Raw genomic sequence first — 25,257 nt, 5'->3', positions numbered from 1 at the left:
CAAGATCTTTAGAAATCGGATCGACTGCCGTATGGAAACGAGGCTTTCAGAAAATGTTGGATTTTTGCAATGGCGGCAATTTCAATCGTGGAGAAGGGGAGTGCAATCAGTGCTCCGATCACTGCGCTACATTTTATTAACAAAGAATATTTAATTATAGGTATTCGTCTCTAGTATTAGATATTAATTTTCTGTCAATCATGCTTTAATTGCCTTCTTTTCAATAATAGAAAATTGATCCACTCAAACGTTTAGTACGGCATTCTGATCGTCATCTAATGTCCTAAGTCTAGTAGTGGAATCGTACGCTACAGGTAAAGTCCAGGCAAAAACTTATACACATACCATTTGCGCCAGTGACAGTTAACTTAGGGAGCCAAATAATGCTCACCAGGCTGTCTTAAAAGAGAGAAATTGCCAACTTTGCTCGAAATGAACATGTGTTAAAATGAATACTCCCTGAGATTAGCCCTAATATGGTACTTTTATTTTGTTATGCCATTTGCTATAGCCTACACGTGTGTCCACCACAGATCTGTAGTGTCAGGGGCAACCATTCCAGTATTGTATGATTCAACTCGATCACAGAATTTTTAAACAAAAATTAAAACCCAAAAAACAGATCACCCAATATTAAGCTGAGCCTCCTATCTTTGCGAATCCCCTTGCCAATTATATGACATACAAACAATACCAGCCCCCCACTTTTTGCAAAGCAAGTGGTTTTAAAGCTGCAGTAAAAGGTGTAAGAAGCCTTGGCCTTTACTTTGTGGCACGGGCCCTGAATACAATAGACATAGACACGAGCACAGGGGGCACCTCCCCCATTTTTCAGAATAAGTATATAAGTAAAGCACCTGTTTGCAACACACCAAGATTTCGATTTTGCCCTCATGTGCTTTCTATCCTTGATTACCTACATAGCTTTTTTTAATCTTTTACTGTGATGTTTTTATTTCACTGAAGAAACTATTGACAGTTTCATCAAAGTAATCAAATCTTTTAAATAAAATTTTCCACCCAGGAGAAGGATCATTTGTAAAGATCTACAATGTTGATAAAAATTGCTGTGTACTTAATGCAAAATTATTGCAGACTGGCAGAATACACAAATTTAAAGGTGATTATTTAATTTCAATACAACAATATGTTGTTTGATAACTTATAATTGCTCAAGGTGCCCCTTTGGCAAGCATTTGTGATCATGTAGCCTCAAGTTGATGTTTGGTGAATTAACTTCACCTAGACAGATGATGATAAAAACAGGATCATTTCGTTTACAGCTTTATTATTTTGCCATGCCTTGCTGAATTGAATCAAGCTAGAAATTTGTTGTATGTGCCTGTCAAAGCAGTTCAGTCTTGTATCTTCAATTTATTATGGCATGCACATCAACTATATCCAGGTATGACAACAGAATACTTGTGGTCACAGACCTTTACAGGAACCCTATACAGCAACAACAACAAAACTTTTAGGAAAAGCTTTGGGTTGTGCTAATTTATGACATATGAACTCACATAAAAAAGATCTGTTTGCATCTTCTGTCCCAAGATGTTGTTGTTTCCAATTTTCTATTGTAGTGATTTCCAGAGATCCATCAAGTAAAAGTTTTATGATTTTGGGCCTTGGAGGAAAGTCAGTTAGGTTTTTCTCAGTTGCTGTATGTGGAAAAGATATCAGGTTATATATACTCACAATCTGCCTACAACTATGTACATTATAAAATGTAAATAAACTAGAATCTTTTGTTGGATTTGTTATCATCGCATTGTTGTCCATTTGTTGGTATTTGATTTCAAAATAAAATCTAACAATGGAGGTAGAAATTTTGAATAATGGTTTTTTGTTTCATACATTCTATCTTATTGGCCTTCAACAATATTCATTATTATTGTGTATCTTGAATTTCAATGGTATCTCTAACATATTTGCTAATTGTCATTTTCTCTTTATGTTACTTCTCAGACAGTTACGTGGAAATTTTTCAACAGTGCTAGATTTTCTCAGACTTCACTACATGTTTCTAAATTTGAAATAATCCTCTGTCATTTGATTACCAGGTTTAAGCTAATATCAAAAGAAAAATACTTTGAAACTTGGATCTGGGATGCTACGAAGGTAACACCTGCTGTGAATGGCAGTGATGCAGTGGTTGCCTTAATCACATCACAAAATAAGACCATTATTTGGAATTATGCAGCTGATGAAGTCTTAAAAATCCACAGTTGCCAAGAGCATTGTATACTGTATCCATTTCTTTCAATTTTGTCATTATAACAAGCAGTGCTTGTTGCTTTAGTATAGTGGCTTTGGTAGTAGAATTGTAGACTGTCTTACAGAAACTGTAAAAAAAACAGTTAAAGATAAAGGTAATAATCATAGCCAAGAAATGAAAACTAAAGAGCAGCAAATGAGAATGTTTCAAAGGAGCTGGCAATGAAAATTACTTTTGAATCATATCATTGAAAAGTCAACTTAGTTTCCGAAGATTTTCTTAATTTCAAAAGATATTCTGCTTGCTTTTGGGGCACCATCTCAGACAATTTACTGGTTGCTGTTGGAACAGTATTTAATGAAGTTCTTGTATGGAAGACTGTTTCGTCTACCAACTATGAGGAAGTTTGCTCAGAGCATGTGCATCCTGTTGACAAAAGGCTAAAAGGACATGAGGTATTAAGAACATTAGCACAAATACTTTGAATAAATAATAATGTTTTCCTATTTTTCCTTAACATAGAGTCAAGGTCCACCCTTTCCCTTTTGATTCTAGATGCCACCATCGCTTTCACTTGCGTAAAAACTTTGATTTGATAAATGCATGAAGGCTGTTTCCCTCACTGCTGATATTTCAGAACTGCCTTGAAATCTCTGACTCACGACAAGGCTCATTTCTTCTAGGGCGTCATATTTTCTATCCGTTTCACAAGTTCAGGGGAGCACCTTCTCTCCGTCTCAGATGACCGAAGCATCAGAAAATGGGACATCAAAAGTGAAGAGTGTTTGCAGGTTCTTTATGGACATACTGCTAGGGTTTGGGATGCGACTTACCTCAACGAATTAATTGTAAGCATAGGAGAAGATGCAACGTGTTTCGTCTGGGATGATCAGTCGACAGTCCTCAAGAAGTTTAAAGGACACAAAGGTTGGTTTCCCAAAGTTAGTCATAGAATCAGGTAAAAGAAAGTTAGCAATCGATATTAGACTGTAACTTCGTTTTATATAGAAGAGCAGATCTATGTTGTATTCTTTTTCCGTGATGCAACAATGTTGCTTCAATAAATGGCGTGCTGAATTTTTACTGAACTAGCAATACAACACTGCTTGAGATGTGTTGATTCTTTCATGAGTGAATAAAGGATAGTCCCGTTTTTTCAGGGAAAAACATTTGGAGTTTAGCTGTAGATGAAGGATCCAATTTGATAGCAACAGGTGGTGGGGATTCTAGCATTCGTTTATGGACCATAAATTCTACTGCAAATGGTATGTGTATAGTTTTGAACTAGAATTCCTCTATTTGAGCTATATATGTTACCATATATGTAGGTTAACAAAAGTGCTTACGAAGATGCAAACAGTAGAATTTGATAATTTGTCAATAAGCTAATGTAGTAAACTATCAAGCAGTGCGGCACAAACAATCTGTGAATGTATATTGGTTAAAGTCAGTATCTGAGCAAAACTAGTACAGTTCTATGATATTCAATGGTTGTGAAGGTGGCTCAATGGTTAGGGATCGCGGACAACAGATCCATAGGGTCTCCCTGTAACTCCAAGCATAGCAATCACGAGGTGTGGTCACATTGAGAGGAAGGCAATCCTCGATAAGCATCGCTTTTGAGTGGCCTAAAAACCACCTTCTAATGCTAGGTAGCAACAAATACCAGAATTTCAACTTTCGGCAGAATAAGATCTTCTTCTGACCTCTTTGCCATCTATGTTTCTGTACATTAATTGTCTGTAAAACATGAACTACGGGATCCTCATTCAGTTTGTAATCACTGGGCTCGCCTCGATAATTGACATTTATCGCAGTTTGTCAACAAAGAACCCGCAAATAAGCCAATTTTTCCAAATTTTTTGGGGGTATATATCAACCATGTGGCTCTTATTTATGTTTCTTGTATTTTCTTAAAGAATATCTTCATGAAAAGAGATCAGCCTTCAAGATTTTCAATTTTTTGGAATGTTGGGAAGAAATAGGACAGACTAGAGAAATTGCTTGATATGCTGCTTTTTTGCCTCCTTCAACTCAATTCGTGTTTTGTCTCTTGTCAGCTCCCCTGGACAGCCTAAGTTTACCGTCCTCTGATGACAGCGATGATTTCCCACGGGACCTGTTTGTCCTTAGCAGCAGCGAACTGTTGGTTCTAACAAATGCAGGGTTTGTTTCATTTACAAAACTTTCTATTACGCACTGTTACTCTTTGCCAAATACGTAGGGACCGGGGGCACAATGGGCACGTGCCTCCCCACTTTCAGAAAAAGGGGTAAAGCTCCTATTGCAGCCCACAGAGGTGCTGCCAATATGTGCCCTCTCCCTCCCCCCGTTTCAAATGCTTCCTATTTCTAAACATACTATGCATTATCATTTTAAATGCATTTCAAGACTTTGCTAGATAGAGTTAAAAAGTGTTTCTTTGAAACTTTTTTCTTTATTTCAATGGCATCATAAGACACAATCTTATTGTACCCTTTTACAACCAAACACGAAAACTACGGAGAAGTTGCCGAATGATATCCAATCCTATTTTTAGATATCTGTTGAAGTACACTTTTTCGTCGGCAAAAGAAGAAAGCAATTCTTGGGAAACTTTGTTTTATGACAAAGAATTTGCAAGACATTCAAGTATGGCGGTGGAGAAAGATAAGAGACTAGCTGTCTTTGGAAGTTTAAATGGCAGAGTGAAAATCATTTCACTTGGTAAGTGGGTGGCGTAGAAAACGTCCAGTTTCTTGAAAAGCCAGTCGGAATCATTATATACAAGGGTAGATAATACAAGAATTGCTTTTTCTAATCTTATTAAAGCTGATTAAAAATGCTGCAAAATTTAGCAATGCTTTTCAAGGAAAAGGGAAATAAGAAGTGCTAGAGAATTTTTGCTGCGGTATTTTCGATGAGACAGTACGTTACATCAATGTTATGTTTCCGAAGCGATACATTCTTTTTTAGTTTAATCATATCATGGTTTTTATATCTTTTACAGATGACAACATAGTGATCGATAAGCAAGTTTTCGCGGGCAAGGTGTTTTCCGTCTCCATTTTAACAAGAGATTCTGCACGCGATGTTCCAGAAACGTATGTTGCAGCTTCAGGACCAAATGGAATCCTAATTTTATGGCACCTCATTTCACGCGATAGCTGTGTACAAGTGTTACATAAAGGGCTGTTTGAGCTTCCTTACTGCAGACAAAGATGGCTGGCAGCCGCGACACTCGTAAGTCAAAAGGACCATGAGCCACAACTGCAGATATGCTTGATTGTTGGCGACAGGCGAGGATCTATTCATGTCTTTGATGTAGAAGATGGGGCCAATGAGGCAGCACAGGTTTTAACCTCTTTATCATACAATACTGAATACCTCTTAACCTCTTACGAATCGAGAACCTCTTATTCTCATTTCACACAATTTATGACTCGAAATAAACAAATATCGCATTTGGTCATAGTCACTTAACTTGATGCGGTACAATTTAGGGTTGTGCAGCTGCGTGTGATGAAGATAGAAGAGTGGTAGATTCTGTCGCTGTTGTTATATCTTATTAGTGAAGCTTAGAGCTTGTTTGTGTGATGTATTTATTGGATTTATATTTACTGTCTTGTCTCGTGTGCTGGTTTATTTCGTTGTGTTATGTAGTGTCGTGTTGTTATTTCGTGTTGCAACGTGCTGTGTTATGTTTTGTAATGTTCTATTCCTATCTGTTGTGCTGTCTTGTATTAACCAATGTTATGTTGTGTTGTGTTGTGTTGTGTTGTGTTGTGTTGTGTTGTGTTGTGTTGTGTCGTATTGTGTCGTATTGTGTCGTATTGTGTCGTATTGTGTCGTATTGTGTCGTATTGTGTTGTGTTGATCTATGATGCTGCAGTCTGCATGGGTTGTATGTAACGATTTGATTTGTACCAGATGACACCAAGGAAAATCGGTCAGGCATCTTTTCATGAAACCTGTTGCAACTGAAGAAAGAGTAAATCCAAACGAGAGAGAATTGAGTGGATGTTCAGTTTTAATTTTGTTTATGTAAGAGCAAGGGAAATTTTCACTGGGAATGGATCCCCAACGTTGAGTATTGCTAGGAATGAGGTCGAGTGCGAAAATTAATACGTTAATTACCCTTTTCTTTACCCTTTGGATGTGGTACTACGAAGGCACGGCCACCAAGTTCCTAAAAGAGACCTCATTGGATTTTGAAGAGTTATATTTTGGTATGAACTTTTCAGTATCTAAGAGTTTTGACCCTACAACAGCCCAGTTTGTTTTTTAACTTTTTGCCCTATCTATTTTACCCTTTTCTTTTCTTAGGCGATTGGACCAAAGCAAACGCTTTTGTCGATGCATGGTAAAAATGGAGTCACAGGAATTTACGCTGGTAAAGATTGGGTGTTTTCCACTGGCAGGGACGGATTTTATAGGAAGTATAGTGTGAACGGAAATGGGACTCTGGATATTTTGGAAAGAAAGAAGGTTAGTATGCAAGTCTAAATCAAACCCATTCATAGGTTAACAGCTATTGAAGACGGCAGGTTTAATGTTAATAGTTAAACTATTAGATTTTTGCTGAAGAGGCCATGGATTGATCGATTTCGTGCAAAGGCTAGCCAGGTGTATCCCAATCTTGATAATTTGAAATAATTTAAAATTAGAAATAATCTACTTGATAAAATTTTCTGGATGATTTAAAAGTTTATTTGGTTGAAATTTTGCACAATGCAAGAGCATAAGCAATATCACCCTGTACAGCTGTTATACTTCTCATTAAGTTGTTTATATAAGGTTATTTTGTTTCATACTCAGAGTACATTCAAAGAAGTTTTAAGTAGTATGACTTCAACTTTCCTTGCAATTTCGGTGAGTTTAGCTGTAGAGAGCTGTGTCAGTACTGGTATAACAAATTATGTTCTATCGCAGGTCTGTAAAGGCATGGATTGGATTGAAGGTTTGCTCTTAAATGAAGGAGATATTCTTGTCTATGGGTTCTACATGGTAAGACGTCTCCTTAATCAAGTTTTTTGTGCCAATTCTTGGCAAATGACTGGCACCGCCTTAAGGCCTGAACCTTCTTCCTCTTCTTCGAAAACCAATGTTAACATTTTTGATGAATATTATAAAAGTCGCATGTCAAACATACTCCTAAACATTTGGTTGTAAACATTGTTTAAGGGGGTGAGAAGGTATTAGCTGAATTCAACATTGTATGTTGACTTAAGCGTTCCGTAAGTTTTGAATGTTCAGTTGACTCAATTCTTCCGTTATAGCAATCACACTTTGCTGTTTGGAGCACGAACCTAAACGAGATAATACTGAAGATCAATTGTGGTGGAGGGTACCGTTCTTGGGATTTGCTTCTACATGTGAGTCAGGATTTGTCATGATGCTTGCTGTTTTTTTCAGGCAGAGCTATTCTTAATTTCAAATTCTCAGGACGTTTCACAAAATGCAACTGGGCCAACCAAAGCATGTTTAACCTGGTTCTTCCATTTTACCAAAAATCTGACTGACCTGTATATAAAGGGGAAATCCTACGTGTTCCCAGCGTTCTAGTGCCACTACTGTAATTCTACAGCTATCGTAAACTGTATTATGACATTGAATTACTTCCCCCTTATTCTCCTCCATCTCATTTTTGTTTCCGTATGGTGTAATGAAATTGTTGCTTTATTTAGAAGCCATAAAGTCATCCAAAGGACATAAGAGAGTGGGGCCAGGAGAGGGTGAATGCCCCTCTACCCCTTCTATGTGACATTGACACAGGCCCTTGTAATTACCAAGGATATTTGTATGATTATCTGATTTTAGTGTTCTTTTCAATCAGTTTTTCTTTACGTCTTATGATGACTCTACTCAAAAAATCGTACACAACTTTCATGTGCCACCCATGTTCAAAATACCTATAACAGATGAAGAAAAAGCATTTTTCAAATCCCTTTGGCATCAACCTTGCCTACTGCCCCCTTTGGGCGTCTCTGATCACCCTTTTTGCTCTTGAATTTAATTTTACACCCTTTCAGGGACACGACAATACGTATTTCACATACTTGAAAGGACCAACAATTTTATTATACAAGAAATCCTTCACCAACAGTCAACAGATTCTCAAGGTATTTCTGTGTAACCTTTCTTATTACATGTTGCTTTAAATTTACATACGATATCACAGTATGAGGCACTCGGTTTAGTCAGCTGCATATTCCTTAATCTATATTTGTTAGATTTGGATAAGAACTTTTACTTTAATCTTTATCAGTTTGCAAAGTGGTGCTCTTATAGGTTTATTTAAAACAATCAATCAATCATTCGCCAATCGAACCAATCACTTTACGTTAACCCGATTCAACTACAAACCTGCTTTGTTAGATTACGTACAGTTAAAGCCAGGGCTATAGATAAAGGGGGGCTCAGGGGCTCTCAGCCCCCTTCTTCCTCCTTTTTCTGGTGATCCCAAAATAACATGGCTAATTTCTGCCAGGATGAAATCTTTTATTGAACCGATATTACGTTTTGACATTTGCATTCATGTGTGACCTCAATAGCCCCTTGATAACTGAATACTTAATAAATGCTGGCAAATATTACTACTTCAAATTCTTTGTTTTCAAGATTTTTCTACTCAAGTAACAGGTAGACATTGGAAAATGAGTTAACTCTAGAAAAAATGAAAGTGTAAAGAAATTGATATTGAAAAGCCATGCAAAAGAAAGGTTCGAAACGAACTAAAACGTTCATTTTGTATAAAATATAGAGGAAGCTCTATGGCCCCCTACCTCTCTTGGTTCTACACTACTGGTTAAAGCTGCTTTTATTATAAGTTTCCCCCCACTGCCACCTCGCCTCAACTCTGGTTACATTCTTTATAACTAAGCATCTAGATTTTCATTTACAGAGTCAAACTCAGTTCAATGTTACAATCCAATGGAATATTTGTACAAATATTGTGTAGTATTCTATTATATTTTTGAAAAATCTTCTTTGCTGGTTTTAGGAACCTCTGCATGGAAGAGAAATCACTTGTCTATGTTTGATTGATAACATCGAAGATGGTGGTAAGTCGTTATCGAGTTCCAGTATAAAAAGATCTCCAGTTTGCACGGTCTGTTATTTTCTAATATTTTCTAAACCTGCATTAATTTAAACAAAACAAGATAACATTGCAAGTTTTAAAGCTCTAAATAAAAATTTCTTAGATTTCTTAGAACTGTAATTGTGAAACAATAAAAGTAACAAAATTTCATGCTCGGTCTTCAGTATTTTTCAGACGAGAAAATATGTGGTCTAGTAGGGCGTGGTTAACTGCCAATATAGCGGATGAAAAATATATTCATTGAGATGATCCGTAACACTTATTCCTTTAGAATAATAGGCTTGTTATCAGGCTAGAGGATCCGATTTTTACTAGGCCTTTGAGCATGCACCAAAAACACATGATCTCCATTCGAGTTGAACTGGTATATTCTAGCACCGTTCTATTATTTACGGACACACTCGAATCACACGGTCACCTAACATAAAGCAGGTTTCTAAAACTAAAAAACCAATAACAGTACGCTCAAGTGCACATTTAAAAGTTTTCTTACAGGCAAAACCTCCAAAGAGCCCCATCCTGGCATGTTTTTTGGAAAAATGATGAATGCCGGGTGGAGAGAGTCCATCAAAAAGTGGGGTAAAACAATTATCTGATTTTCAGTGATGGGGCAGCAAATTGAGCGGTTGCCCCATCAGTCAGTATATTAAATATGCCTCGTTGTATCCAAAAATTACCATTTTTTCTTTAATAATGAGTTACGAGTCACTAAAAAGGAAAAATTGATATAATAAGAACAGGGGATAATGAAGGTTACATTGTAAGTGTTATCTTAACAAGAAGTAACGCGAATGTTTCTTGTTAGTGTTATTTTAGGCTGTCAATGTAAACAAAAACTCCCAAAACCTAACGAGAAGCGTTTAAAGTTATGACCACTGAATAGCTGGCACAAATTGACTCTTGAATACGCAATATACATTATGGATTATGCTAAGAATCTGCCCTAAAGCATGTCAATGTTCACGCATAAGCAGCAGCACTAAGTGCTACCTAAATACCTTAAACTAAACATAGGTGCGACATTAATCATTATCAAAATAAATCAACATAACCAATTAAAGAAAATCTTATATTTTAAGCTTTAATACCAGTATCCGATACCGAATACAATTTGGGGGTTTTGTGGGGTTGCTTTGGAAATTTTCGTATTATCAAATTTTATACTTGTAGAGGTATATACGTGAGAGTGGCGAATTTACGGCAAAAGGTCGTCTGAAAGCCAAATTTTGGAAGTCTGTCAGGACACACACCACTACTCTCCCCCTTGAGCGAGGGATCTGTCTGTATTGTTTTTTAAGCCCGAAAATAACAGTTTTCTTCAAAAAACAGTTTCTGAGCTCCAAAACTTGACTCAGTCTGTACTAAATAAGTATGATAATGACAATGATTAAACTTACTCTGAAGAGTAGTTTAAGTGATGTATACGATATATGAATGCAACACTTATGAGAACTGACATTCTTAAATTCTAAAGTCTGCCTATAAATTTGCAGATACAACAATGATTATATAAACGAAGCTGCTCAGTTCGCAGGTCTTTGTCATCGACAAAAGTAAAAGTATTTGGAATGAAATGTCAAAACTTAACATCTGCGGCTGGTCTGATTTTTGGACCTTTGTTTCCATCGATTCGTTCCAAGCCAGAATCCAGACTGATTGTCCTATTTCCCAGCCCATTTTCAATGACGTCATTACTCCGTCTTCTGTCACAAGTGTTGTACATTTCTCTTGTCCCATTCAAAACGATAATGCGTGGCGTCATAGGCGAATGCTTCCTCACCCTGGGATTTTTCTGCATCACATCGGATTTTGACTTTTGCAGCCTATCGACGTTTGCTCTTGTCATTCCGTTGGGTAAAATCTCAAGGCTTTCCAGACTCTTTACCGCCTTTAGGCCTGGTTTTCCTTTGATGCTGGCAGCTGATTTGGGGGGCGCTTCTGGGGGTGCCCCCGATGGTCCCAGTGGAAGTGTGTCTATCTTATCGGCAGTTGACTTTGATGGACCTGGTACTTGGAATCCTACGACGTCATACGTGTAATCGTATTCATTATCATCATCATCATCATCAGAAAAGGGCGCTTGTTTGAGAGCCTGCTCCATGTTCCTGCGGGCCACATGATCTTGTGCATTCCCTTCCTCCCCTTCAGAATCGGAGAACTGTGCCTTCTTCATTCTGAGTCGTGCTTCAATATCCGAGTATTCGTCGTTGCTTTCTTCTTTTCGAACTCCCTTTCGCGCCCTTCGAGACATTTTCGCCCTTTTTAAACCCTTAGGATCGTCCATTCCATCGACATCATCAAGCCTAACACTTAGTTTGCCGTTTGCCACTGCCCCCCGTGCGCCTACCCATTCTGCGTCAGGTGGGTGCAGTTCCTCGTAGCTTTCATCCACGCACATGCCTCGTTTCAGGTCACTGCCAATGCTACTGCTACTTCTCCTCCGGGATAAATGGTTGCTAACCATGCTGTGTGTTGTTGTTGTGCTGCTCCTCCTGCTCAGCTGATGTCTCCTGCTACTTTCCCGTCCCTCCGTATCGCTCGTATCTGAGGTCGTGTAACCATGTTTCATAATGGAGGAGTTGGAGTCGTGCCGGCGAATGCCCTCGATTTGTCTTGCCCTTGGGCCTCTTGGTGTTCGAGAGACATAGTGGGGGTCTTGCCGCAATGTGCCACAATGGTACTGCACCACTCTAGGGTTGCTTTTCTCTTCTTTAGCTACAATATAGCAACAAAAGCAGCAACAACAAGGATCGCAAAAACAGCAGCTCAACAAGCAGTAAATGAAACACATGATGATAATGACTGCTATAAAAATTCCTAAGAACACGCAAACGTAGAACCAGACACGTGCCTCGCAGCTCCATTCGACTTTCTGCGAGTCCAACAAGGTCGATGTCCTCGGCACTTGAACAACAACTTTATCAGCAGACGCAAACGAGATGGGAACAGTGCAACTCTTCTTAACATCAGCAAAGCAATTGACATTGTTTCGCTTGTAGTCAATAAACGACCTTTCAAATGATAATGTCAGATTGATATAAGCGTTGCCCGGTCCATCGCTGTATACAACAAAGAAAGCACGCCGGTCCTGTTCTGCCCTGAAACTGTATAAACCTCGGTTTATCGTTATGTCTTTGCAACACTGTCTTTTAAAGTTATACGCTGCATACTGTTTGTTATTTTTCCAATTATTCAGCTTGCTCTCTGTATCAAAAATTAGCACATCGACATCTTGTTCGGTTTCTATGATAATGCGCATCACTCCCTGCTCGATTGCATAAAAACCCTGCTCATATGTTCTCTGTTGTGGGCTTAGTGTGAGTGTAAGTGACATGTTGTAAAAGAAGTTTGCCGCATGGCCGACCTTTTTCTCCAATACTACGAGAGACCTTTGGATTTCCGAAGGCTCTGCTTTGATTCCCTCGCAAAAATAAGTGGAATACTGCAATAACTTGACATCTCCATTTGACATTACGGCATCCCCATTTTTATTCACAATGAAATAGTGTGCTACTCCATATAGACCGCATGCTAGGCCAACTAGAATCACAAATATCAAAATGCAGAACTTACAGAGTCGCAAGCATTGTCCTTTAAAACGCACGTTCTTGTTCGATGTTGTCTGCAGTTCCTTTGGGTCGATTATCAGTATTTCGTCATACACGTTGTCATCAATGATAGTTTCGCCGTGGTAGTGAGGGTAAACCGAGGCAGTGCATAGACATATCGAGTGAATCTTCTTACTTTTCACTGTCGCTCCATTGCTAATTGGTTTCCCGTTTGGCTCTTGTCCTCTTCCAACGTGAACATGTCGTATTCTATCACCACAATCGGCCTCTACATCGCTTTCAAAACCATGGTTGTGCCGCCCAACGTAGGCAGGAGGCGGACAAGATTCTCTGGCACTTAGGCAGATTTTATCGCTAGACTTGGTTGTCATCTTTTCTCACCCTCTGCAGCCTTGAGAAACAATTTCAAAGTAAGCGAAGATCACACAGCCAAACGACCCAATGGCCAATCGGAGGACGCAACGGAAACATTAAACGTATTTCTACATCTTCTTTATTCCCAAGCATTCATTATCGATCAAATTTGTAAAGTATTGCTGAATTATTCTTGCTTAATGTGAAAATGACGGACGAGTTGACCTTAATTATATTTTTATTAGTTTCTCGTGAGTTTTAATTACTTTTTCAATCATTACTCATTTGTTTCATTTAACCTTTGGCTAGACATATTCTTTTCCCAAGAACAAATACGTCACTTGACCAATTCACCCTTGCAACCAAAAACCGGTCCAGTTTTTTCATAAAATTGGCATTTTCACAAATATATTGTGTGTGGAATTTGTTTCATTAACTAGTTCGCGTTGCCATCATTGTTCCATCTTCACCAGGCCCCCTATATTCTACAGAGATAACAACCTCTCCTCTGCACCAATAAACCAATATTACCTCTCTGTTCTACTTCCTATGAACATTACTCATTAATTTCAATATGATTTGAAGGTGAATACAATCCAAGTTAAATTAGCTTGTGGAGCTCCGCCTATTCAAAGAATATGTTTTCCTACGAGTGCACTCCTCGTTACCAAGTGCCTTACTCGTTAATCGCTACTGTTGTTTCCCGACAAGAACAAAAAATCTGAAAATGTTGCATGTTTACAAAATACATTTTTTTATAAGAAAGCATTTTGTTAGAAGACCGAGGCTCGATTTGCCAAAGAAATAAAAACATACCCAGCCTCAGACGATAAAATTAGTAGAAAACGTTGTTTTTGTAATTTTCCCTGTCAAAAACAAAGCAGATTTTATCAGCTTAGCTTATGAATCAGGCCACTACAAAAATTCATGCAAAAATGCTATTTGTTGGTCTTAGGAGCAATGTTTGAGGTGCGATTCACTCTTGCAAATAGCGTACGAGATTTTCCCTAAAACAAAAGGATTTCTGGGGATTTTCAGATAAAACAATAGGATTTTCACAAAAGGTGTACGAGATTTTCTTAGAGTGATTTGCCCCTTGACAATGTTGAGCGTAGAATTGAAGAAAAATCAATGTTGGAATCAGAACAATATCAAGAACATGCGAATTATCAAAAATTAATAACATTGAGCCTCTGCAAATCTGGTTCTTATACAAAAGAAAGAAATGACAAGGTATTTATCCTTTACTTTACTGCCATGCCAGAAGAATTTTGGTAGAGTCTTTACCAAAATTCTTCTGGCATGGCAGACACCTTTAACACAGGCTTTTTGGACAGTATTTTCTTAGATTTTGACCTTTAAAAACTTTGTTGAAAGTTTGCAACCTTGAATGTCTTATAGATGGATAGTGATGCAAAAAGAAATGTTAATGGAAATATAAGTGGCTTTAACAAAATTTTCATAAAGAAATTTTCATATTTTTAGATACGACAAAAATACTCTTTGCAACTGGTAGTGAAGACACTTTGGTAAATCTGGTCATTTGTATCCTTTTGAATCCTTGCTGTGGCTGTATCCTGGTTGGAACCGGGTTTTATATGATACTGGGCTGCATCTGATACCGGCTGAATATGATACCGGGTTTTCCGGGCATCCATCCCGGAAACAAAATTCGTTGAACTATTGACAACTTTCATTTTTTGACATAACTTACACAACCAGACAGGATATTTTTGGGTTTTTTTGATCATGATATGTTCAGATATGATTTCATGAAGCCTTAATGCAATGTCCAGATGACACGGGAAAGAGCGAATTTGAGGTGGTTCATAGTTTTGACGGCCATATTGGCAGCGTAAAGTCAGTGGTTGCAGTGAAAGAAGATTCAGCTGATGAAATGAGCGGAGGCAATGAATTTGGGGGACAAGGAAAGGTCGTTAATAGGGAAGCTATAAGCAGTTTAAATAGGTCATACATCATGTTTACGTGTGGTAGCAGAAGCTCATTGAAATGCAACCGCGTCTTTTACCACGCTGATGGGTATGTGAGCACGTCCTTGCTGGCAGAAATCGGAACGCCAATGAACTCTTTGAAAACCAAGCCAAGTGACCTGTACGATGATCTCCGCTTTCTTTCCATGAATGTTATCCCGGTGAATACTACGGAATTTTCTTATTGCCTTGCTGTGGCCTGTTCTGATGGATATATCAGGTACAGTAACTCTGTTCAGGGAATTTTTGATGATTTAAGAAATTTCGACAGCATGAAAGTGAGCACTGATAAACGTGAGGGGCAAATCACCCCAAGAAAATCTCGTACACCTTTGTTAGAAATCCTTTTGTTTTTATCTGAAAATCCTTGAAAATCCTTTTGCCTTCGTGAATATCAATTACGTTATTTGAATATCAATTACGTTATTTGAAAGAGATAATCGCCCTTCGGATAAACACACTTTTTCCATATGCATTTGTGTGAGTCAATGACTTGCCACCAAGGGGAGAAGTGGAAGGGCAGAGGATTTTCCATTGAAGGGTTTCCCTTATTAAAGGGAATGAGGCTTTTATTTCTTAATGGGAAGGGTGTTTTCCTTTGTTATAGAGAATGTGGTAAGAATGTTGAACTACTCTACTGCAACGCTGATTTCAGTTGTACGATCTTTTATTTATTTGATCAGTCTCTGATAATTTCATCATTGTTAATAACCTTTATGCAGCTCTAAGGCTCTTTATTTCCTTGTCAAAACAAGTGTTATTTACCGTGGTGCTCTTCTAAAATAAACGGCAAAAGAGGTACCGCCAACCGGCCTCGTATTGCTCAGAGGACACAACTGAAATTTTAAGGGGCACAATAATCTGAGGATAGTTTGGTCACACCTATTACGTAATAAGTGATGACCTGATCACGCCCGACATCAGCATTAGATCCGAACTTTTGTTTAATATTTAGCGCACATTATCAACTGCTGGATATCATACGAATCAATAAAGGATTTTTGCCTCAAAACGGTTAAAACACCATGATATTTTTTCATATCGAAAAGAACACAATTCCAACTCTAACGACGTTTTTGGTTCTCGTATTCGTTTTTAGGGTCTATGGCTTCGAGGCTGCAAACAAATCATTTAAACTGCTCATGGCTTCAGAATTTCACGGACGTTGCGTTCAAACTCTTCATAGCTTTGTCCACGCCGTTGATTCAAAGCATCACCATTTTCTGGTATCTGGAGCAACTGATGGTCGCATTGCATTATGGGATATAACTTCATGCATAGATGTACTATCTTCTTTGGAAACTAAAGATGAAAAAGAATCAGGTCATGGTACAAAAGGCGGCTTTTCCAGTAACGACCGTCGTAATATGAAACAAACGGTTGAAAGATGTGGAAACTTTTTTCACATTGAAAAGTTGAATTCTTCTGTACCACGTAGCAGTTGTTCTCAACAGCCACTGCATGTTTTCCAGGCACATCAGTCTGGGGTGCATTGTGTGGATGTCAAGGCGTGCCCATCAGGTATTGCTTCTCACACTACTCTTGCTTTCTTGACGCGGTAACACCTAGGCAATGAATTGGTTCGATACCACATTAAACTATTAAACTGCTGCCAATACTAATGTTTTCTTTCCCTGCAAAAGCTCACCATTGCCATGGAAGTCTGGAAAATCGTGGTACTTCATTGCACATACTTTCTTTCTACAGGAAACTTGCTGCATTGAATATATGCCTTTATTTCAGCAAGTTGCTCCACACGAAAAGATCCTGTTTTACTTTCCGCTTCTCAACCCCTAGTAATTATCAACTCCGGTAATATCTGTTGTAAAAGAAGTTGAGTGAAATTCGTATCTGAAAGCCAATACTTTGGGTAATCTATCTAAACAGACTGTTTTCTTGTAGATTCGCAGATAACCCTAGCAAGTGGGGGTGACGATAACTCAATATTCACATCGAATTTCACGCTTACTAAACTCGCAGACCGCATCGCCTGCACGGTGAAATGGACCGACAAAAACATATTTGCGCACCATTCAACGATCACAGGTATTGCTGCATTTCGCAAACAAACTTTTTCTGAGTATGGCAAAGTTTATGTAAAAATGAATATCCCTGTCTACTTTGGTAGTTTATTTAAAGTACAGATTTTCACAAAGATCCTTAAACTTTATCGGAAAAGATGATACAGTTTTACGAATGAAACTATCGCTGATTCCCCAGGGAGGCAAAGATGATACCTGAAAATATTGGACACATTGAGATATAAAAATATGAGGTATATTTTAACACAGCTATGAGGTATTAAATCGTTAGTATTTGGAATATCAAAGGAAAAGGATCTTGCCTGTAATTGTGAAATAAACGAAAACATTAACTAAGGTGCATTACATGTATTGTCTTTCTAACTTAATCTTTCTAACTATAATTGCCTGTTGCAAACCAAACATTTTCACCACAATGCAGTACATAAATTGCTCTGTACCCCTAAACTACAAAAATTTTCAAAACACAGACCCTGAGACTATCAGATGGAACTATCGCGTAGGTAAAGTCACACCCTGAATACATGTTCGTATAAGATAGCTGAAACGAGTGTGGTTGTTTCGCCTATTATTGCAATAGACTTTGGGTTGCAAGCGTTTACTTTTAACAAAACGCTTAATCATCCCAATATTCCAAAATATATTTGACCTATGTCTGAATCTTTTATTCAGCCAATTTTATAGAGTCATATCAAAGGGTCATTTTTTGTTTTTAAAGTTTTGGAGTATCTTTGTTACTGGAAAATGAAAATTTTGTGACAGTATGACTTGTACAACTACCCTAAGAGCCCCTTCTCAGAAAATAAGCCTTTGGTGTTATTCTGCCTAACCTGGTTGAAGCATACAGTACAGACATGGCATGTTGGAGATTTTTACGTCGCTTAAACCCAGCATATCACGTGACCAAACTGCGGATCACTTTTCATTGGGACTTGTATTGGTGAAAGCTCTATCAAGCCCAAGAGGGGGAGGGGTTATTTTTTTTTTAGTACTGTAGGGGCTTTATTGAGAGTGGGCTTTAGAAAGAGGGGGATAATAGAGCTTTTACGGTAGTCAAATCTCTCTCAAGAGCAGGATAGCTTACACCAAGTTTTATCTTTCCTAATAGGTTTACAGTTGATTAGAACTCTAAAATTGTGACACTAAACCTTAACATGCCGTAATTTTAATAAGAAAAAAAAAACTAAAGACAGGGGTGTAGATTCGTCACTAGCTATTGTGCTCAATTTTGTAGCTCCCAATTGATGAACAATTTACTCTCTTTTTATTTTCTTTTCTTTTCTAATCTTTTTCTCTGAAATAATAGGGTCGTGTAATCAGTTCACAGTTTTATTCAAATGGAGATAGGACGGGCATTTTCGATACAGGGACTTTAAGATTCATTAGGACAGCAAAATCCCTCTTAAGAGTTGAATATTCACAAAGTAACAGCGTTATCGTTCATTATAGGTATACAGTTGGTAAGGCCTGATGTTCTTGTGTCATGTTCCATCGACCAACGATTGAAAGTCTGGCAAACTAATGACAGTGGGTTCCAGATTTTAAACGAAGTACGTATGAAATTTCAAGGACTATACCCTGTAAAACATTGTCAAACTGTACGTTATAAGAAATTAGTATACTAACAGAAATCGGGGGAACAGGGGAATTTTCTCAAAGGAGCAGGGAAACAAGTATAACTCAGAGAGGAAACAAGAGAACACTAAACTACCCTCAAATGTGAGGTCTGTAGGCCCTTCGAAGAAAGTTACAAAGACCAAGCCTTTTGAAACTTTGTAAAACCGTATTTTTGCATTTACCAGCAAGAAGTTACCATTCTTGTTACGACCTTAACCCCCCACCACACCCCACCCCACCCCACTCCACCCCACCGCACTACCATCCAAAAATTATCTTTCTAAGTTGCCTATGACGTTACCATGATGTTTCACAATGCTATGCGAAATATGAATAAGAAATACTGCAGATATTGAAAAAGAGATGAATTTTCCCTGAACCCTGGATAAGACCTGAATTTTCTTTTAAATTTTCGTTTTTCTCTGTTCCCTTGGTACTTTTGCATGTTTCTTTTTTTCTATAATTAAAAACTGCCTATTGGGAGGTGGAATAATTAATTTACAAGTAAGAGTGCAAACAAATCGAAATAAAGAATGGATGGTTTTGTAGGGGTCTCAGTTGAGATATTTCAATCTATTCACAATAATAACAAACGTTGTCCAAAGATTAGTCGTTTCAAAGACTAAATTCATTATTTCTAATTTTTAGGATGAAAAAGAGAAAAGCTGCTGGAAGAACATTTTCACGGATTTTGTGGATATTTCAGATGCGAGTGATCTAATCTGTTTACAAAAACAGTAAGTCTCTGAACTGCAAATATTACGATCGTTTCTACCTAACAGTGTTGCTATGACCGAATGCTATTAACTTTTCTCACAAGAAAACTTCATTTGTTATCCGTCGGAAAATTTGCCTTTTTAAACCCCCCAAGAAAGCACTGTTATACCATTTGCTTTGCTAAAAAATCATCTTTTTTCAAGACCTTTCTTTTTCAATCATTTTATTTTCAATCAGAAAAGGTTCTCCTCTTGTTGTCCGTTTTACCACCTACAGCTTTTAAAATTACCTTAGCAATTGGAAATTGAGATTTTTACTATAAGAGAGTTTTAAAATAGTGAGTTTTATTTGAAAATATCGGCAAATTATGGTGATCGCAATTTGCTGTTAACACCTGTCGTATCAATCTGTTTATTTATTACAATATATTTATCCCTAGGGACGAGATAAAGGCTTTAGTGTGTGGAATTGGACTTCAAATCAAAACACTGAAAATGGAGAAGACTTGATACCATTATCTGATCTGATAACATTGCATTGATTGGCTCAAAAAAGGCCTTCTGAGCGAGATAAACATACTGGAGTTATCGTCCTCTTCTCTAAGTAAAGAGAGATTCGACAAATTCGGGTCGTGTTGTCATTTAATGACAATATGAGAACAATTAGAATAAGTAAGATTAGACTGTTTTCAACGCAGACCAATGAAGCAGATTTAAAGCCTCTTGCGCAACCGGCACGCTTTGCGACTATAATTCAAAAGACCGGCCTAATATCGCACTGCATGGAAATACAAAACAGAATCTCAATTTCTCAAGACAACTGCCGCTAAGCATGCCGGTTGCGCAAGAGCCTTAATACACGTCAAGAATGGCCAAAAATATATGAAGCTAAAATAAGAAAGCATTGAGACATCAATCCTGAACTCTGTTATGCCGCTTCTTATATAAACAACACAGGGAACCTTTAAGATTGTTCTCAACGCGCAGCTTTAAAGCACTGTCAACGCGCAGCTTTAAAGCACTGTAACAAGAGCAGTAAAATGACTCGTATCTGATTTATGACTTAATTCTATCTGATTCAGAACAAGACGATAAACTGGCGACTTTTTTCCTCTTTAGTGCAATTATTTAGAGAATTAATGTCCCTCCTCTTTACGGCTTTAGAATTCCGGGAAATGCAATTTTCTTATTAGAATCATTTGCTCTTATTTATTGCAGGACCTCAAGTTATTCAAGGATAAAAAAGCGATTTCGACAGTTAAATTGATTTAAACAGAAAGAATCTTCCCTCCTCCTACGAGTCTTTAGAACACCCAGCAGCCTAAATGTTTAATTAGAAAATATATATTTATGGTTTCCGGTATAAAACAGTTATCCTACCTACAAAAAGCTATCGAAAGGATTAACTTCCTAAATATTTAACCATGTGTATCTGACCAGGGACATACGACGATATCGTTTAATATTTGCAAAGAAGTAGCAAAGCTTCTCGTATTTTAATAAGCCAACATTTGAAATGTAAATATATTAGTTATTTCTATCATATAAATAGGTTTTGTAATCAAATATATAAATTCATACAAAATTCAAGTATATGTTATGAAACAAGCTGCTTTATAAACTTCTTCAAGAAAAATGCGTCTAAATATTGATTGGATTTCCTATGGATATTTTCTCATTTGAAACGGACCCCCGAGAGCCAGGTCTATAAAACACAGGATTTGGTGTACGGCGTTCTTTTTGGCCTGTGACTTTTCCAGTTTTCTTTTGAATAATAGGAGACAATACTCTAAAATATCCTGTTGAACGTGAAGGTTTAAGTTTTGGGTGTAAGAACAGCTCCTTATTTTTCTCTGTCATTTCGTTCTTATGTTGACCATCTTCTTTTTGCTCGCCAGTAGGATTAAAAGGTGGAAAATTCAGGATTATCTCCTGGTTTGCAGCCATACTAGACCCAGCATTCTCTGACTTTCCAATTTCAGCTTGAGCTTGTTTCCTGGGTTTCTTAGCAACGTATTTCACAATCGAGGCATTGCTGCTAAGGCGACTCATTCTCGCGTCAGCATTGTCTTTATAGATTGTTGCGACTTGCGAGGCACTTCTACTTTCACGTTCACTTGGCGTGTAACTACTTACACTTTTAAGCGTATCTTGTGTTATGTCTACCCATTCTTCTTCATCGAGCGCCCAATTATGATAATTTTCAATCGTTTCGTAGGACACTGCGTCACGTGGAACTGGCCCCTTTACGAACCCGCTCGCAACATGATTCCTATTGCCGTCAGTAGTTGCTTCACTTTTTAAAACTTGCCAAGGTTCCGTAGGTTTCCTTTTTTCGCCATGCAAACGCATCCTGGCATGTTTATGAATAAAAAATATCAAAACAAATACTGCACAAAGTCCAATGACTGCCGAACCAAAAACAACCAAATAAAACCAAACCCTAGCCTCACATTTCCACTCAACCTCGTTTTCTTTCGGGATGCCCCGCTTTGTGGTGTTTGGCACTTCGATTATTGTTTTTTCATCTGAACCAAAGCTTAATGGCACAGAACAACCAGTGGCCTTTGATGTCTGGCAGTTGGCTGTTGTTTTGCTAAAATCGAACGAAGGTCTCCTGAACTTCAAAGTCAGGTTCAAAGAAACTGCGCGGCCAAAAGATTCTGGGCGATAAAATGCAATATAATAGTCGCTTTCTTTTTCAGAGACAAATTCGAACGAAGAATCTACTGTATTCTTGTTGAAACAACATGCCCTTTTTACAAGATACGATTCCGAAGTTTTTCTTCCTCTCCAAATATCGAATTGTCGTTTGTTTTCGAAAATAAAAAGGTAGATGATTTCATTGCTCTGCCAGATTATATTCAAACTACTGTTTCTGTGAAGATAAAACATTCTACTCCAAAACTGGCCTATTTCAATTCTTAAAACATCACTCATAGTGTATTGAACTTCCTTGTTTTTATCAACATTCACCAGTGCAGTAAGCCAAATATTAGAACTAGTTGTAGAAACTGCAGAACAAAAATACGTTGAATAATCTACAACCAGCGCGTCACCAGTGTTGAGAAATTTTTGTTCCGGGTAATAGCCAATGTAAATGACACCGATTGCAAAGGTGATTCCAAGAACGAAGGCCATTGTTATTGAAGCAAGCAATATACATTTATAAGGGAAAGAAACATGGCTCCCGACTCCTTTGTTATCTTCTTTTGTTGTGTTCTCTAAAGTTCTACTTGTCGCAACATTTGCTTCCATCGTAGAGCTCGTCATCCACGATAAACTTGACATTGGTCTTACGGAGTTAGAACTCTTTTTCTCGAAATCTAAGGACGTCTTCTTGCAATTTATTTTTCCTCTCGACTCATTCATCCCATCTGAGCCCCACGTCGCAAGGCTATCCGGGCCTAACTCTGCAAAACTGAGCTGGACAGAATTGTTTCTAGACTTGCAATGCTTCAGCATATTGCATCTCCTTAAAAACACTGACTTTCTCAGGTTTGTATTTTTTAGTTTAATCCGCTCAACATTTACTACGAAAACTTTTTTGAAGTATAGTTGCATTGTCTGTGCAGGTGACTCACACAAATCTCAATTGAACTTGATTAAAGTTTCATGAGCCCTCGCGGCTAAAAGAAGCATTTCAAATGAAACCCACCCCCTTAAAAATTCATATGCAAAATTGTTTTCAGCAGAACCATGGTAACCTTGTCATGATTGTCATCATATTGCTTTGTCACGCACTGCAGCAATAAAAAATATACTTTCATATTTCTACTCAAACAAAAAATATTACTTTCAACTTTAATTTCGTGAGATGCCACTTCACAAAGATATTTCCAGAATTGTTTGTTTAAAGTCTCTTATTGCGAGAAAATTTGATGGCTTTGATATTAAAATTAGTTTTCTAGTTTGTTTTTCTCATTAATAACGGTCACAATGTTTGATAAAAACAGTTTCGAAAAAGAATTGCTTGAAATCTCTACGTCATTTTATCAGACCGGACTTACACCAGGAACCTCAATATTACATCTCATAGAAAGATGATGAAATAGGCTTTACATAGTTACTATTTTCAATAACTCTGCTTGTTTTTGCAACAAATAACACACAAAGTAGAGATCACTTGAAAACTCAAAATATGAAAAACACTAGTCATTCCAGCATCGAAAGTATTCATTCGTTCTCAAAGGTAAATTGAATTTAATCTGTACGTTTCGCTTTTGCGAAGTTTTTGTCCTTTGCTTCTCAAATTGATATTAAAAGAGCAAAATGAGCTCCTGTTTTAGACTCCACCTGTTGAAAATTTCATGTAAACTGGCGTGATGTACAAAGCACTATGGGGTTAGCATTCTTGTATTTGTAAGGGAGTCCGGACAAGAAACGAAGAATCGTGAACATGAAGCAGAAAAGAGGAGCCTCGAACCTCGAATCTTCCTAATGCATCTTAGGTCATCAATGTCACGTGCTATCAGCTACCTTTAAATTTACCGCCTGTCGAAACACACCCGATTGCGTCAATTTTCTTTCTTTCATGTCTTTCTTCTGATATACTTATTACACAAACCAACCATTAAGCACATTAAAATATCCACCAACTTGTTAAATAAAGTCTTACGAGTTGTTAAAACCATTGCTGATTATCCAGAATTTTATTTAAGAGTCTAGCTCTAGACATGCAAATTGATCTTGTTTGGATAACTCGCAAATTCAAGAATATCATTGCTGATTAAAATTATTGTAAAGAAAGGCCTTTCTCTGAATTCTGTCCTATTTCAAAGTTATAGGTTAATGTTTGTAAATGTTGGACTGTTGCATCCCGACTGACTGTACGGAAAGCTTTGTCAAGGACGAGATAAACAGGAAGATGCGCCTAACTGCATTTTAACAGAAGTCTTTACAGTATATGAGAGAGATGTTATTGTGGAGCTCGCCTTCCGAATTTGATGGTATAATGATCGCTATATCAATGCTTTATCGCAGGCTCTATAGGGTCCTTATCGTAACTGACTTTTCGATGGTTTGCATTAGTGTTTTGAGCTGACTTGGAAACTTTGACGTGTTTTCCAAATTTTGAGAAAACACCAATCGCAAATGTAATACAATACACGATTTAAAGGTCAGCAAAAGGGGATGAGCTAAATATGAGCTTGCATCTTATACCGAAGCAAAGGTGACTTAATTGTGGCAGGATGCTTAGCTGTTCTTTAATCGCAATAAATCGCAGCGGATTAATCACAATTACCATATACATTTTTCAACTGTCTTGAAAGCGTAGAAATAACACAAAACTTTGCCTAGAGACAAAACCACTGCAAAATATTACTGCATTATCCAATACATTCAAGAATTCACTAAGGCGCATAGCAACGAGAAATCAGTGCACTGTGTACAGTTATTGTACAATATGAACAAGAAATCATTTGACAAGGTTACACTCAAAACAATCAGGGAAATTTGCTACCTTCAAGTGAGAAGCCAACTAAAGAAAAGCTTCAAATTTCCATCTTAAATTTAGGATCAAAATAAGTAAGATTCACTCTTTAAAAAAGAAAAGTTGCCTCTGGAAGTTACCAGAGTAGAGAGGGACTGCCTATTGAATTGAGGTGTAGAATTCTGAAGCATGGGAAACTCACAATTAAGATAAAGAAGAATTATAGGAAGAAATA

The 25,257-nt window shown here is 37.6% G+C and overlaps 2 protein-coding genes across 2 annotated transcripts; one reads left to right on the top strand and one right to left on the bottom strand.

Annotated features, from left to right (window-relative positions):
* Nucleotides 1-37: 37 nt before the first annotated feature.
* Nucleotides 38-20,166, top strand: LOC135695868 (tRNA (34-2'-O)-methyltransferase regulator WDR6). The gene is made up of 22 exons (XM_065215063.2): nt 38-160; nt 1,025-1,120; nt 1,584-1,683; nt 2,064-2,249; nt 2,511-2,673; nt 2,902-3,145; nt 3,379-3,483; nt 4,279-4,384; nt 4,758-4,924; nt 5,208-5,551; nt 6,524-6,685; nt 7,130-7,204; nt 7,477-7,572; nt 8,230-8,319; nt 9,201-9,261; nt 14,708-14,767; nt 15,019-15,433; nt 16,313-16,734; nt 17,116-17,259; nt 18,705-18,805; nt 19,521-19,609; nt 20,029-20,166. Exons 1-22 carry the CDS (start codon nt 70-72, stop codon nt 20,096-20,098), a joined length of 3,387 nt encoding a protein of 1,128 aa, XP_065071135.2. The 5' UTR covers nt 38-69; the 3' UTR covers nt 20,099-20,166.
* A 1,063-nt stretch (nt 20,167-21,229) lies between these two features.
* LOC135695874 (uncharacterized) lies at nt 21,230-23,152 on the bottom strand. Its single transcript, XM_065215068.2, has one exon. The coding sequence runs from the start codon at nt 23,150-23,152 to the stop codon at nt 21,230-21,232; it is 1,923 nt and encodes a 640-aa protein (XP_065071140.2).
* Nucleotides 23,153-25,257: the final 2,105 nt, after the last annotated feature.

Source organism: Rhopilema esculentum, chromosome 14 (genome assembly GCF_057945365.1).
Source record: "Rhopilema esculentum isolate cy_ngs chromosome 14, ASM5794536v1, whole genome shotgun sequence".
NCBI classification, from domain to species: domain Eukaryota; kingdom Metazoa; phylum Cnidaria; class Scyphozoa; order Rhizostomeae; family Rhizostomatidae; genus Rhopilema; species Rhopilema esculentum.
This window is presented reverse-complemented; position numbering and strand designations above follow the sequence as displayed.